We start from the raw sequence: 16920 nt of genomic DNA, 5'->3' as shown, positions 1-16920 counted from the left end.
TTTGTTGGACTATAAGACATGGCGTGAACCACCAGCCTATGACCCCACCCAAGCCTGCTTCCTTGGGGCGTGATGGGGGTGAGAGAATTCTACTCCACACGAATCGGAGAACCTGGACTGCAGCTGCAGCTCTAGCACTTGCTATTTTGTGACCTTGGGTGACTTCATCGGCTGTCTCAGGTTCAGTTTTCTTATCTGTAAAATGGGTCCCTTCTATCTCATGGGGTTGTTGTGGGATCATAAAATCAGACAGTCAATGAGATAGGGTTTCTAAACTCTAGAGCTCTTTAAAGACGTTTTGCATGGTATACCAAAGTGACTTTATCGTAAGAAGCTGTTGTGTTGGAGAGACTGGAGACCACTGTGGGGCTCGAGGGCGAGGCTGATATTTCCCCTCCTGCTGCTTTGTCATTTTACAACTTGGAAATTTGAAACTTTATGAGCCTCTCCTGCTCCCTTTTCGGACCCTTTGAGAAGAGCCCAATCGTCACCAGTGCCTGGCAACTGTGACTTTCTCCTCCAGATTTCAGGGACGGTGTGTAAAATGTGACCCGGAAAGTCTCCCTGCAGTGCGGGTGGCCACGCCCAGGACACTCCCCTCCGCTTGACCGAGGCTGGTCCACTTGGCGACAGGTCAGGAAGGTGAGGCTGAATGCAAAGTGCACACCCTCCCGCCCCCGGCCGTCAGACACCTGCCCTTCCCTCCCCAGTGGCGCCGTGTCCAGACAGGATCACACTCAAACGGAGGTAAGCCCTTCATTCTAGATGAGTCCTCACTTACCTAATTTCATTATATTCTCCCTAATGGAAAGAGGAGAGTTGATGGGTGAGATTTATTTGAGGAAGGGCAAGATTGAGGCGAGCAGATGCATGAGGCTAATGAGGGCTTTCTCTTCACAAAGTCAGCACCTCTGGACTCTGGACAGGGGGCCCTGAGAGCAGGTGACAGGCTGCTCCTCCCCACGGCCCACAGGCACCGGCCCAGGGCCCGCTGTGCACACAAGGCACTTCAATAGAGCCTCATGGCACCAGCGAATAAATCAACGGCAGTTGTTGAGATTCCACTATAAATGGATCTTGGACCTGAGATACTGCCAGATGGGCAGACCAGGTTACAGTCTGGTGATGCGTCTCCAAGGCTGTAAAAACGGAGCCATTTCTGGAGTTGCAGGATGACATTTCAGAAGACGATTACATGCACAATTTAACCATACGGCCATTCATGTCCTCCTAGCCCCACGGCCTTAACAACTGTTTTCATGTTGGCTTTCTTGCTTGTTCTTTTTTTTCCCCAAAGTTAAGCACAATCTTTCCCCTGCCCACCCCCCTCCCCCCCCTGCCAGCTTCTCATCTTTCTTGCTGAATGTGATTTATTCATATGAAATTATGCTCCATTTTTATAAAACCCAAGTTACTGCAAATGAAGCTGGAGGTTTCACAGAAAATATTAATTCCCGATCTACAGCTATAAAGCATCCTGGCTCGCTCTGCAGCAGCTCCGTTGCTCCGAGACGGATGGAAGCGGTCCAAGGGCGTGATTAACTTCTCAGCCCTGCCAACTGCCTAGTGCCCCTCTTGCCCTGGGTTTCCAGATTGACCTCCAGCTCCTCTGCCAATGTGCAGTTGCTCAGCTTGATAAATCACTTGAATCCTTTTTCTGATCACAGTTATCTACTATTCACTAGCTAGGAAGGGAAGTTAACGGTATTCAGAGGCACTTTACCTACTGCACACATACCCTGTTTTCTCCTGATAGCACTCTGCATATTCTCCACATTACCGGGGACGCGGCACCTAAGACGTGCCTTTAGAAATGACCCACTGGCCAATTAATCCCAATTCTTCTCTGCCTCTCTCTGCCCCACCCAGCACAATGATCGGTAGGAAGAAGAGATCCCTGAGAGGCACATTATAAGGAGTGGGTAAGTAAGAAGGAGCGTGTCTCTTTGCAAAGGGTGGTTTTCTTGTCATTGACCGGTTTACCTTGTTGAGAACTTTGCCAACTCTTCCAGATCTTTGCCTTTCCGTTATTCAGGGGCATTGGCAGGCCTCTCTAGTAAGCCAGCTGCCTCTCAACAGCATAAAATGGACAGATGAAAAATTCTGTAGCCATCAGGAGAAAAGAACAAAACCCACCCACCCCATCTTCACTCACCCTTCCCATCACTGCAGGGGGCACGGATGAACTGGGCCAAAGCCTGTCTGGACTTGTGGAGTACTTGGGGTATTTTCGTTCAGCCCTAAATTAAGCCCATCACTCAGGCAAAACCAAAGAAGGCGACAGGTTTTTCTTGGATGTTTTTAAAATTTTAGTAATGGCAATATCACGGTTTTTTGTTTATTTTTAAAATATATTTTTGGCCACCCAGTGTGTCATGTAGGTTCCTAGTTCCCTGACCAGGGATCAAACCTGCTCCCCCTTGCATTGGAAGTTCAGAGTCCTAACCACTGGACCACCGGGGAAGCCCTGGCAATATCGGAGATTTAATTGATCAACATTGTGTATTGATTGGCTTTCCTGATGACTCTGCAGTAAAGAATCCACCTGCAATGCAGAAACTGCAGCAGAAACAGGTTTGATCCCTGGGTTAGGAAGATTCCCTGGAGGAGGGCATGACAATCCACTCAAGTATTCTTGCCTGGAGAATTCCATGGACAGAGGATCCTGGTGGGGCTGCAAAGAGTTGGACACGACTGAAGTGACTTAGCATGCATGCTCGTGTATTGATTACGGAGAACTCACTGAACTTTAAAGCATTACAGTCTCAACTGTCTGATGTTGGGTTTCTGCTAAAATGTCCCTGGAAACCAGGAAGCTGGAACAATGAAAAGATAGACAAGACTGACCTTCAGAAAACATCCGGATGTCCCCCACACTCTGACATTCCACGTGGATGAGATTTCCACCTGACCTTAGAAAGGAAAGAGCAAAGCCTGTCCCGTGAAGGGAGACTTTCTTACGGGAAGCAGAGGACAACTGTCTCCCTACTGTGTAGACTCACACCTCTCCAACCCACATCGAGTAAACTACTTGATCATCAGGCTGTTCATCTTGAGGCAAACGACTCTACTCCTGCATCAGAGGTCCCGTGTTCACCAGCTAATGGGATGGACGTGGGATCACAAAGGGGCAAACGAGCAGGACACCTCAGTGTGACGTGGGGGTGGGACACAAACCAGCCTGGGCTTCCTGTCCAACTCCCAGCTCCCAGAACTCAGGAAGCAACTGTGAAGGCCCCCAAAGTGCTTCTTCTAGAACAGAAACAAAAGTGCCTAATCATTATGGAATTTTACATCAAGAGGTGATAACAGGCTGAAAAAAAAAAGTTTAGGAAACCAGAATAGTTTGTGTGAATGGATGTAGAAAAGATCACCATCAGGCTGTAAGGAGTCTGAGGTATGGGGTTAGACCTCTACTTTGGGAAGGTCACAGCCTGGGGTTTTGGGGGGATTTTTACTCAATTCCATTTCCACCCTGAGGCAACAAAAGAATTCTAGGCAAGTCATACAGCGGCTGGACCCAGAGTCACATTTCTCATTTTCTAGAAAAGGCTAGTTTATTCCACAGAAGACGTAACGTGACAGAAAATGACATCTGCCATGTGATAAGCTAGCATTCTCTAACGTAAGAAACTGGAAAACATGAGTCCAGTTAATTCAGTAGGTGTTACAAGTCCTTATTTTGAAGAAGGGTTTTTTGACTGTATCTCCCAACAATTACAGATACTTCTCACTCATGGAAATACTCATGTGGCCCTGAATTAACAGAAAACAAAGCAGGAAAAGCACAGCTTTACACGACTGCGCTGCTAGAACAGGAGGTGGAGTCAGCTCAGTACTTTGAAAGGCCCTGACTTCCTCGCATTGTGAACAGGAAAACTGCTAGATTTAGAGGGAAATGCTCAGTTACATTTGAAGATAGAGAAATTCATAAGAAGAGCAGTGACAATGGGAACCTCTGTTTCCAGGGAATGGACTTTTTTCCTTAGAGTTTCTGCACTTAGTGGTTATATAACAACAAGGGCTAAGATTCTAACTTACAAGTCAATTAATTATTGGGCTTCAGGAGAAGTTTCTGAGAAGATCAGAAAATGTCAAAGGTACTAGCGTTGCTCATCATGAAAGTCCATACCCATCTTTTACCCAGGACAGAGTCAGGTGTCTTTTGGGGAGAAGCCTTAGAATATACCAGTCCTAGTTTCTGATGATTTGTCTTTGTATACACAACCATGTCTTCAAAGGGAGTCCATACTTTTAAAAAATACTTCTTGATTCATTCTACCAAAGGCCATAAACAGATTTTGTGTCTCTATAGTCGTTTTATTGAAATGTAATTGATATACCATAAAGTTCACCCATTTAAAGCATGCAATTTGGTTGTTTTTATTATATTTACTGGGTTGTGAAATCATCACCACAATCTAATTTTACATGACTTTTATCATCCCAAAAAGAAACCTTGTCACTACTGGCAATGGCATAGCATTGTAAATTGTGGGCTTCCTCTTGCTTCTCAATGTATTTTGTTGAAGGAATCACTTAAGAAGAAGAGTCAAAGAGAAAAAAGAAACATGTCGAGAAAAGGAATTAATGTGTCAGATTTTAAATGTGTTTTGATCCAGTCTCTCTCCTCCTCCTACCAACAGACTCAGAGGTGGTACAGTTACCAGCTTTTGCAAAAGTCACAGAAGCAACCCCAGAAGATGATGTGGCAGCCACTCTTCGAGCACACAGGCTTGTGTGGTTGTCATGGGGAAGGCTTTTCAGCTGAAGTCACAACACTGCAGCTCAGCCTGCCACCACTGAGAAAATGCTTTTCATCTATGTGCATGGATAATTCGCCTAAGTGACAGATTTTTCCTTGGAGAGGCACTGAACTGAGCTGGTTTACACAGGCAATTACAGCTCATTCCACAAAAAAAAAAAAAAAAAAAAGAACTGGGAAGGAAAGGAGTGGGGTGATGGTAGCTAGACAATGCCAAGGTGTCTGCTAGCCTGCTGAGTGGGACGTTTCCTCCAGGTCTTTCTAACTTTGTAAGAACATCACTTGTGGACAGAAAGAAAACAAGGCTTCATCTTTACCACCTGATAGTTCTTTAAAACACACAGACACACACACACACACACACACACACACACACACCCCTTGGCAAATGAGAAATAAAAAACCAACCCAAACCAATAAATGGTCAAGTCTACTCTAGGAAGTAACTTATTATATATCCCCACTCAACTATCTTTACACAGCCTTATAGGCAAAGCAAGATGTGAAATACAGTTTGAATATGTTTACTGATTAGGCTTCCATATCTCATTCAATAACACAAGTCAGAAAAGACAAGCCAAAGTGAGGGGTAAAAAGTCAGGCACACAGCACTATGAACTAGGTTCCGCGCATAAAGTATTTCGAGAGAGAATCTCATCAGAAGACAGACAGCTCTTGGAGAAGTGATATGGGAACATGTCTGAAGAGAACACCCCAGAATAAATGAAGTACTTATTGTTGAAAAATGAGCTCAGATCTCAACCAATCCCAAACTTCAGAATTTACTGCACCGTTCAGGACTTTCCTTCCACGTTTCTTGTCTCCTGTTTCATTGCACAACGAGGGATTCTCCATACTTTCTATGAAATACAACACGGCGATTTTTGCAGTAATAAACTCCACACATGCATGACAAATCGAAGCATGCAAAATGTTTAACATCCCAGTTCACAGATACTTTAGGGACAAAATCCGATTATGAATTATATGCCACAATAAATAGGGCTCAATGTTTCATAAAGCAATTTATGGTTCATAAAAATGACAAAATGTACCTGTCAGACAGAGCGTGGAGGGCCGTTCTCTGGGCTGCCTGCTGGAAGAAAGGGCAGAGATGTTTGTTTAATATTCTCGCTTTTAAATTATGCGCTCAATCAATACTTAAAAAAAAAACCCTGTGTCACCCACATTTTTTGCCAGGTGGCCAAATATGAAATTACTAGTAACATAGTCGAGAACCCTTTTGTATTATCAGGAATATTAGGAAATGAACATTTCTGAAGTTAACTGAAGCCACCCGCTGGGCACACCTGCCACCAGGGGGAGAGCTTGAGGAGACCTATTTCATTTTTACTTCCTGAAATCATTTTTTAACACTATTTTATTCTAGTTTCCTGTAAGAAAAGGATCTGTTTTGGTTCCGTTGCCATTACTTTCCCAATGAAGATATAATTTTACTCCCAGTTTTCAGATTTATTGATAAAGTCATCACAACTGGATATTGGAACACTGACTGGCTTTGAGATGATATTAGGTGATTATTGATATGTTTTAGACACAGTTAACATAATTTCTAAAGAGTCTTTCAGAGATTCGCATTGAAATATGTATGAATGTAATTACATGATGTTGGGATTTAAAATAACATAACCGGATGGGAGAGAGAGGGGGTGGGCATATAAATGAAACGAGACAGCCTTGGGTTGATGACTCTTGAAGCTAGGTGATGAGCTCATTGGGGGAATATTACAGTATTCTGGGAAATCTTGTATGTGTTTTAAAATTTCCATAATGAAAAATTAAAAGAAAAAAGAAAACAAGGAGGCCTCCACTGCTCCTTCAGATTCTCCCAGTTGTCCACTCACTTTCCCTTTGCCTGTTCTTTTTTCTGCCCACTTGCCTTCTCCTGAATCTATGGAAGGCAGAGAGCACACTGTCTTCTCCGATGAGAAGTCACATGGGGAGGGGATCAAAGCGTGGCCTCGAAGACCAAGGCCTCCTCTGGGTCCACATAGGAGACAAGCAGTGTACATGGTCCGTCTTCACTTTTGACCCAACAGGTGTCAAAGTTTACTGTTTATCAGAGACAATAACGTCTCCCATGCTCTTCTTCTTCACAGGAAGCAGACAAAATAGAATCTTCAGATTAGAAAAAAGGACACATCAGTACCATTATCCCTATCACAGAAATGAAAGCTACCCCTGGTGATAGTAGCATATCCATGGATCAGTCAGTCAGATCAACACTCACTGAATTCCTACTACACAGAAGATGACTGCCCTGGGTGCTAAGGGGGACAAAGGCAAAAGCAGAAGAAGTGGTCACTGTCCTGGACAAGCTGAGTCTCCAGACAGAGAGTAAGAATGGAGGTCCAGGGATGACTTGCAGACATTGATGAGATAACATGCAAATAAAACAGTGAAGGTTGTTGTTGCATGGCAGAAGCCAGCCCAATATTGTAAAGCGATTATTCTCCAATTAAAAATAATTTTTTAAAAAAGGTGAAGGTAGGACAGAGCTAAGAAGGGGCGGACATGAGTGATGACTAATGGCTGGTGGATCTTTAGTCACTCAGTCATGTCCGACTCTTTGTGACCCCACCGACTGTAGCCCACCAGGATTCTCTGGTAAGAACACTGGAGTGGGTTCCTATTTCCTTCTCCAGGGGATCTTCCTGACCCAGGGGTTGAAACTGGGTCTCCTGCACTGCAGGCAGATTCTTTACCGTCTGAGCCACCAGGGTTCTACAGATCCTCAAGCAGTGTGTGCAGTTGTTAGCAGGTGCTCTGGGGATATCTGCAGAGGAAATGCCAATGAATACATCCCGTAGGGGACCCTTCCTACTGAACTGTGGTCCAGGGGGAGGAGGCGCTGCTGGTCCCGGACTGGATGGCAGAGGAAGGGCCTGTTTGAGCCCAGCAGAGGTTCTCACCTGGGCTCCCCTCGCCCAGTGCCAAGAGCGTCCGGAATTGAGCTGGGGGTGTTTCTGTGTGAACCCCATGAGGGGTTCACTACTGGCATTTAGCACCTGCCCTGAGGGTGCGAACGGCTTTTAAAAGTCAGGGGCGACCCTGGTAGGATCAGAAACTCTCCCCTTAAAATGACAAGGGTGTCTCCGTGGAGACACTGCAGCAAAGTAGGAATGAAAGGCAGATTTCAAAGGAAGAGCCCAGGGGACATGAGCTTGGGGGCTGAGCACCAGGAACGGAAAATAAGATGAGAAATTTAGATAAGTCTGCAAGGGACACAGCCCCAGTGAGTCAGAAAAAAACATCACATCTGTTACTGGGAATGGAGAGTCTTATGCCCTGGGACAGGCTCTGCCTTTCATTTATATTATGGACCTGTATTCTGGTCCTCAACCCAGACCTTGGTTTTCAAACGACCCTTACCCTCCCCGAATGGGTGCTGAGGGAGCCAGTCGAGGTCCAGGTCCTGGGGAAAATCCGCGGGGCAGCTGCCCCTTCCTCCCTTCCTGGATTCCAGGGAGTGAAAGCCTGACTGTCCTGGCATTCTAGGGTCACGTCATCCATTCAAGACAGGAAACAAGAATGTGTGCTGCGCGTTCTCTTCCTGGGGACACGTGAGGGAGCGGAATGAGGCAGGGGGGAGAGGAGAGAGGCTGGCAGAAGGTCTGGAGTCCCGGCTCCCCCTGGGACACCTCAGAGGAGGCACATCCTTTCCCCTCCTCTCTCTCCTTCCTCTGTGAGGGCCGCCCCAGGAGCACATTCACAGATCACCCAGCTGGTGCCAGGGAGCCACCGCTGTTCCCTGGTTTGTCTCCTAAGGGGGTCTCTCCTCACTCAGCAAGGTGGTCTGCATGTTGGAAGGTATCCCTGCAAAGAACTTCACTTTCTACTCCTGACTCTGTTTGGCTAAGTATACAAAAAAGCATCTGGAACTCCCCAGAGGAAAGATGGCACATATTATTAGCACAGTCTCTCCACACTGTCTCAGTAGGAGGCACTGGAGATGGACTCTTCCTGGAATAACAAAAATCACAGGAGATATGACTAGAAGTTCAACAGAAATCTCTCTCATGGCATCTGAATTTTCCCCCAGCCCTGGATGTCAATTTTTTAAAAAGTATATTGATTACTTTCTCTCCTGCCTGCAAATACTTCCCACTGGCTTTTGTGATAAGGAAAACACAGCGCTTGTTGATATGCAATCTATAAGAAGATGACTTAAGAAGCAGAAGCAAAGCAAAACAAACCCCCAACAGAAAACTCAGATGCCCATCACTAGAATACCTATGAATGGATGCTTCCCAGGTGGTAGTACCTGCTGAGAATAACTCCATAGGACTGATGTGGGCGAGGCCTCTAATGCAAGCTGAGCTGAAGCTGGGAACGAGGGCTGCTTTCCTTTAGCAGATAGACATGATCCTGGGACCAATAGGTCCTTCTAGGCTTAGACATCATGCACCTAACCAGTCACTCTGCAGTCTGTCCACACAACTGCCTGCACCACTATTTTTAATGCCTGCTTTTGATTGTGCTATTTAATTTGTAGTTATTCTCCATCATTAAAAAGTTAACAGAAGATGGCTCATCATCCATCAAGAAAGGAGATGAGAATATATTAAATGTTTTAAATAACTCCTTGAGGAAAAAAAGCTATGGCATTAAAACTCTATGTTACATGCCAGAGCAAAGACCACCAACTTTTTTTTTTTTTTTACTGCATTAAACTTTGGCAGTTGCATACTATTTATTTTATTTTACTGTTGGAAAATAATAAAATAAATAAACACTGGAATTAAACAGCACAGAAAAATTACTTAGGTGACTCATGATTGAAGCCTGAAAAACTACTCATAGTAAACTAGATGAATTGCCCACTTTCGTTTTCTTAAGACTTGTACATTACAGCAACCGTATTTCTCTCTTCCTAAATCATCTTCTCTTGTAACTTTCTTTTTATTCAGCTCTCAGCAGAATAGATTGAGAGGGTTAAGAGCATGCATCATTGATCTTTCCTGAGTTCATTACTCATTCATGAATGACTCTGAAGGGTAAGTCTATGAGTCAAAACAAATTTTCTGCCAGAAATAATCATTTTCCAGGTTCTCTTCAAGAGATGACATCTTTTCTCTGTCTTTATTATAGTAAGCTGGTGCTTGGGAGCCTAATCAGTAGACTTGCAGGTTTCAATGTACACTAGATGAGTTACTAGTCACAATCTGTTATCGACAGGAAGTTAAAGAGGAAATTAAGTGCTCTTACTGTCACTGGGTCGAGTGGTGAATAAGTTCATGGATACTGGAGTGGGGAGAAAACAAAGGGAAAAGACTGGAATTCAGTGAGGTCTCAGCATGATCCAGTCTCTTTCTTAATGACAGAAACAGAACTAACATGTGAGGAGTACTGTAAAGCAATCTGATGTACCTGTTATGTGCAGGTACTGGGCTTGGCTTGGGTGACAGTCAAAATAGACAAAGCTTTTGCAACACTGTACTTAGAATCTCCAGGTGAGTCAGACGCAAACGGTTAAACACACAGAAGCATTCTAATGACGAGGGCTGTGACCGAAGGGGATAGGAGCTGTGAACCAGAATGTGAAGGGTCCTTGTTTGGGATGAATGTACAAGGAAGCCTCTCTAAGCAGGGGTAACATTACTGAATAAGAAAAGTATGAATGCAGAAGGAGGAAGGGACAACTGTTTAGTAGCAGAGGCCCGAGGCAGGTCTGGATCCCTGCTCAGTTGAGGAGCTACAGCAAGGTTGCTGTCAGGCACGTTAGTGAGCGGTGGGGACAGTGGCAGGTCTCAAGGGTTGTGGAGGTCAGGTTAAGGATTTTGGACATTATCCACAGCAACATGAAGTCACTGAAAGGTTTACATGAGGGGAAGCTGAGAGAAGGGTGTGTGGGACCTTCTTGTACATTATTTGCAACTTCCGGTGAATCTATAATTTAAAGAAAAAAAGAGTAGGGAGAAAGGCAATATGACTTACATTTTTCAAATACCCCTCTGCCTTTTGTGTGGCAAATGGATTGGGAGAGGAAGGGACAAAGTTGAAGGTCACTTGCAGTGCTCTAGGCAAGAGAAGTGCATGGAAGCAGTGGAGATGGAGAGAGTTCATGTTACATTTTGGAGGCAGGCTTGAGGGAACTGTTGACTGATTGAATGTTGGGGAGGGTGTCAGGAATGAGTCCCAGGTTCCTGGCATGAGCATCTGGTATGGATGGAGAACCACTGACTTGGACAGGCAAGATGGGGGCAGAAGCAGGACAAAGGCAGAGTTTAGGTCTGGGCGTGTAAAAAACTCTAATTCGAAAAGATGCATGCACCCCAGTGTTCACGGCAGCACTATTCACAATAGTCAAGACATGGAAACAGCCTAAATCTCCATTAACAGATGAAAGGATAAAGAAGAAATGGTACGTGTATATGATAGAATATTATTCGGCCATCAAAAAGAATGGAACTTTGCCATTGGCAGTAACATGGATGGACTTGGAAGGCATTATGCTTAGTGAAGTTAAGTCAGACAGAGAAAGACAAATATTGTATGATGTCACTTACACATGGACTCTAAAAAAATCAAGAAACTAGTGAATATACTGGAAAGGAAACACACTCAGATATAGAGAACAAACTAGTGGTTACCAGTGGGAGGGAGGAGGGGGATATATAAACTACTGGGTGTAAGACAGGTTCAAGGAGGTTGTACAACATGGGGTATACAGCCAATATTTGGTAGTAACTGAAAAGGAAAGTAACTTTTAAAACTGCATTTAAAAAATGCTAAGATCTCCCTGCTGCCCTTCCAAAAGTTTGGGTGTGCAAAGTTCCAATTGCTTATGGGATGTCAAGAGGAGATGTTGAGTAGACAGTTGGATTTGTGAGACAAAACTGTTAAATGCCAGCTAAGAATACAACATCAACATGTTTTTGGCAAGTGACAATCACAAGTAGAGAGATGGTTTGATTTTCTGGATCTGCATTTTTGTATTGGCCTAAGAGAAGCAGATCTAGACTCCAGCTGGGGAGGACACACTTTTGTCTCTGCATTTCCTGTGGGCATGACCTCCATCTGCTACACAGCATCAGGTTTATGACCAGGACAGTCAAGGAGGTACCACTGCAGCAGTAATTACGATCACATCACATCACTGTGTTAGGGTTGTCTCCACCTTTAATTACTTGAATAAACATGATCGCAGCTAATCTTAGTTCATTTGTGTTTGGCTGTTATTGAAGCAGGCTATGAAATTGACATGGACGCTCACATCTTTCTAGGAATTCTGGCTGGTAAGGCCTAGTGTCTTCTTGCCATTCTTCTTCAAGTTGAAACTCGCATTTATTAACTTATTTCCCTGTTTAATTTCCTTCTACCTCTATTAGCACATTTTATGTTTCATTAACTTAATTTTTATGCTGTTGTTTTTCATTTTGGTTCTAGTTGATGAGCGTCTTTAACTTTATGTTGTGAGTTTCCATTTGGTGTTTTCCAATCCATTTAGCAATATTTGCATGACAAAGGAAACAGTCTATTTCTTTTTTTTTTTAAAGTAATAATGAGTACTTGGCATTTTTAGGTGTCTAGAAATGCTGTCTAGGAAGCATTTTGCTCAGTGGACTTTGACCTTATCCTGTTCTCTACAGGGGTCAGGCAGAGTCAGGGGTGACACTATGACTCATCATCCAAATAAGAACAGTTTTGAGAGTGAAAGGGGATGCTAACCAAATGGGTGTCAGGGACAAGAGGAGAAAATCCTGCTTTCTTGGGGCACAACATACAGTCACTCGAATAAAGATGACTCTACAAATATAAACACGATCAGGATGAGCAGCATAGAATTTCAGGAGCTGAGGAACTTGCCAAAAAAGGAAGCAAACAGCTGAATGTGGTCACTTGTGGACAAACCACCCCGACTCTTGGTGTCTCTTTAAATCAAGTAGGTGCTTCTCCTGTTCTTCCTCCAGCTTGTCCTCTGTTTAGAGTCTGCCTACAACCTGAGGTCCTTTTTATGAAGACTGCCTTGACCACTCAAGCTCCTGTTGACCCTCCACTCTCAGAGCTCCTGGTCAGAACATGGCTTAGCGCTGGATTCTATTCTTTCCTGGGGGACTTGGCATCTGCTTCACAGGAATTTTAGTTTTGGCTAAAACTCAAGTCCCTTGAAGATCACTAAAGGCAGAGATCTCAGCTCATCCTCACTCTGCTGGAAAGAGCCTCCCTCGGATGGACAGCACCTGCAGTGGGATTTGAGGTAGGATGTGAGTAGTAACTTCTAGCGAATGCTACTATGTGCCACGGCTCCAATTTCAGAGCTTTGCTGAAATACACTTTTTCCTCTTAGCTGTATATTCTTTCTCTATTTTACTATATTGAAAAACTAGGATATACTTTTCTTTAGAGAAATTTTGACTGGTTGTTTTAACTGCATGGCTTTGACTTGCATATGTCTACCAAGGATTTGATAAAGAAAGCAACTGACACTTATTAGTACTTGTTATATCCTATGGGAAGTGCTGATTAGACTTGATGACACCAGATGGTTTGCTGGATAACATTATCTTAAAATGTGGATTCTGTTACCAACGCACCGATCTGGGGGCCTATTTAAGGTTGGTGGCCATCCTAACTTGGCAATTCAAACTTTCTGAGAGGGATTAAGAGGCACTCTTGTCTTCACTGAGCATTTCCAGGACATTTTACTCTAGAGACAACTCTATGAACAATGGTGACATTCGTCAGGCTGCCTCTTCTGCATCCAGGAGGGGTTTGCCATCACAAGAGAAGAGTTGGGGGCAGCTGCTAAGAGTTAGGAGAAAGAAGGGAAGGTGTGGGGATAGTGTGAGCACATGCCCCAGGGGCTGTCCTCCAACTACAGTGACTGATGTCAGATTCCTCCCAGGAGGCGATGGCCCTGGGGAGGGCCTGGGATGATATAGGCACCCAGAGTGATGGGCCATACAGACCACCATGAGGGCAACGTTATGGGTCAGAGAGTCCTGGTAGATTCCTGGAGGAGGTCTGTGTGGTAGAGGGGGTGGTATATGGTGCTAAGAGGTCAGTCTGAGGTGGGCGGGTAATGGCAGGAAGACCCACAGCCATGCATTAGGCTGTTAGTGTGGCGGGGCGGTGGGGGGCCAGGCAGAAGCAAGCTGGGTGACACTCAGCTCCTTGCCAGGTCTTGGGGAACAACTTGTGCTTCAAGAGCTGTGGCATCACTGTCCTAGAGCAAGTAGCCTCTTCTACCAGGGCATCTAGGAATTCACTCTATAAAGGGTAGACTGAGGGAGGCTAGACACCAGCTCCTTAAGGACAGGAAGTGGGTGCCAGTTACATGACTGAGCAACTCTCGGTACAGTACAAGGTCTACCAACAGCACAGGGCACATAGATACTGGACAAATACAATGTCCCTAAGTGACCAAGACATGCTGGTGCCTCTGCCAAAGCCCTGACGGAGGATGGATTAACTTTCTCTCATTCATTCATTCACTCAGTTTGACTTCATCGCTAAAAAGATTTGTGTCAGAGGATGAGAACTCAAAATCAGCAACAGATTTAAAAGTCTCTCACAGATTTTAAAGTTTATTCACGCTTTTGTTAGTACGATTACAAACCAAAGAGTTTTTTTTTTTCTTAATTTTAAAAGAACGAGAAAGTCAGTCTTCTGTGTTTAAACCGGCGTTACCCTTCAATTGCGTTACTCTTTTAGGTAAGCTGCTGTTGTTGTTTAGTCTGTTAAGTCGTGTCCAACTCTTTTGTGACCCCATGGGCTGCAGCTGGCCAGGTAAGATGATATGAAAAATCTTTGCTGAACTATTATTTTGTTAAAAATCAAAATGGCATGCTCTATGTACCTGCTTTCTTACAAGAAATTCATTTTGGGGTTTCCTTGCTGGCTCAGTAGTTAAGAATCTGCCTGCCAATGCAGGAAACATGGGTTCCATCCCTGGACCCGGGAAGATTCCACACGTATGTGCGTGTGTGTACACACTCAGTCACTCAGTCATGTCCAGTTCTTTGTGGCCCAATGGACTGCAGCCTGCCAGGCTCCTCTGTCCATGAGATTTCCGAGGCAAGAATACTGGAATGGGTTGCCATTTCCTTCTCCAGGGAATCTTCCCCACCCAGGGACAGAACCCGAGTCTCTTATGTCTCCTGCAGTGGCAGGTGGGTTCTTTACCACTAGCGCCACCAGGGAAGAACTCACATGCCATGGAGCCACTAAGGCCATGTGCTACAACTACTGAGCCTGGGTTCTAGAGCCTGGGAAACGCAACTAATGAGCGCATGTGCAGCAACCCTGAGGCTTACATGCCCTAGAGCCCATGTCCTGCAACAAGAGAAACCACCGCAAGAAGCAGCCTACACACTGCAAATACAGAGTGGCCCCCATGCGCCACTAGACAAAAGCCTGCATGCAGCAACAAAGGCCCGGCACAGCCAAATAATAAATTAATTACATTTTAAAAAACCTTGCAAATTGACCTTGGAATGAAATAGAATGCTGTAAGAAAATGTATAAATGAGCAACATAAAGAAAGTCTGTTCCTCCCCCTTCCTCTTAGAAAAAAAAAAAATTCATTTTCTTCCTTGTGGCATTTTTCAGTAAAAGCTTCTATCAAGGTACTAAATCAGAGATTCTTTTACTCTATGTGACTCCCCATCTCTGGGCCCCTCTCCCCCAAATCACTAGCTCACTATTCTCACCTCCTCCTCTGACTTCTAGATCTATTCTTCTATCATTAGCTACTTGCCTTTACTTAGATAAATCAATTTTCTGGCTCCTTCCTGTACTCCTCTCCTTTTATTATCTAAATAAGCCTAAAAAATTCCAGCAATGTAGATGCCAACTTGGAGACTGGGCGAGAGGGGTCAGCTGGGAGAACACAGGAGTCCGCACACTTACCCCAGGCCTCACCCTGTGCATGGCTTCCACTGGACTATTACTCTTTATAACAAAGAGAACAAGCCCTGAGCCTTTGGAGTGAGAGCACTGACTCCAAGGCCCTAGACTACCAGAGAACTAACCCTAGGGAGTATCAAATAGTGAGAACTCACACAAAGGAAGCCACTTGAACACAAAACCTGGCATCACCCAACCACCAGTATCACCCTGTGAAGGATGCTTCATATGAACGACAAGCAAAACAAAAACACAAATCCAATCATCAGCAGACGCTGAATGAGACACCACCTCACTCAGCCTTGCCCATCAGAGGAAAAACAAACAAACAAGAAAAAACTTAGAACAAATCTCACCCTATACAAAACTTACAGAAACCACTGGAACAAACTTAGGAGGGCAGAAACCAAAAGAAAGAAAGAAAGTATTCAACCTTGAAGCCTGGGAAAAGGAGACTCAAACACAATAAGTTTTAAAAAAATAATGAAAAGGCAGAGAAATACCACACAAGTGAAGGAACAAACTAGAAACACCAAAGTCCAAATAAATGAAGAGGAAATAGGCAAACTACCTGAAAAAGAATTCAGAATAATGATAGTAAAGATGATCCAAAACCTTGAAAACAGAATGGAGAAAATGCAAGAATCAATTAACAAAGACCTAGAAGAATTAAAGATAAACAGACAAACACACAACTACTGAAATTAAAAATACCCTAGAGGGCATCAATAGCAGAATATCTGAAGCAGAAGAACGAACCAGTGGGCTGGAAGATAAAATGGTGGAAATAACTTCTGAAGAGGAGAATAAAGTAAAAAGAATGAAAAGACCTGAGGGCAGGCTCAGAGACCTATGGGACACTGTCAAATGCACCAACATTCGAATTATAGGGGTCCAGAAGAAGAAGAGAAAAAGAAAGGGTGTGAGAAAATTTTTGAAGAGATAATAGTTGAAAATTTCCCCAACATGGAAAAGGAAATAGTCAGTCAACTGAAAGAGGCACAAAGAGTCCCATACAGGATAAACCCAAGGAGAAACATGCCAAGACACATACTAATCAAACTAACAAAGACTAAACACAAAGAAAGAATATTAAAACCAGCAAGCGAAAAGCAACAAGTAACGTACAAGGGAAACCCCAAACGTTTAACAGCTGATCGTTCAGCAGAAACTCTGCAGGCCAGAAGGGAATGGCAGGATATATTTCAAGTACTGAAAGGGAAAAATCTACAACCAAGATTACTGTACCCAGCAAGGATCTCATTCAAAATTGATGGAGAAAT

At 44.1% G+C, this 16920-nt stretch overlaps 1 protein-coding gene across 8 annotated transcripts in view; it reads right to left on the bottom strand.

Moving 5' to 3' along the window:
- Positions 1-16920, bottom strand: part of AFF3 (AF4/FMR2 family member 3) — a 612117-nt gene that overhangs the window by 88821 nt on the left and 506376 nt on the right. For 5 of the 8 annotated variants that reach the window (XM_043918593.1, XM_043918592.1, XM_043918595.1 and 2 more), the window contains one exon: positions 5821-5861. In XM_043918593.1, coding sequence (XP_043774528.1) covers positions 5821-5861 — 41 coding nt within the window. The remainder of the gene's footprint in view (positions 1-5820; positions 5862-16920) is intronic. The other 3 variants (XM_043918598.1, XM_043918594.1, XM_043918596.1) reach the window with 1 other exon arrangement.

The sequence above is a fragment of the Cervus elaphus genome, chromosome 11 (assembly GCF_910594005.1).
Source record: "Cervus elaphus chromosome 11, mCerEla1.1, whole genome shotgun sequence".
Classification (NCBI taxonomy): Eukaryota; Metazoa; Chordata; class Mammalia; order Artiodactyla; family Cervidae; genus Cervus; species Cervus elaphus.
The sequence above is the reverse complement of the archived record's forward strand: the minus strand, read 5'-3'. Positions and strand labels throughout refer to the sequence as shown.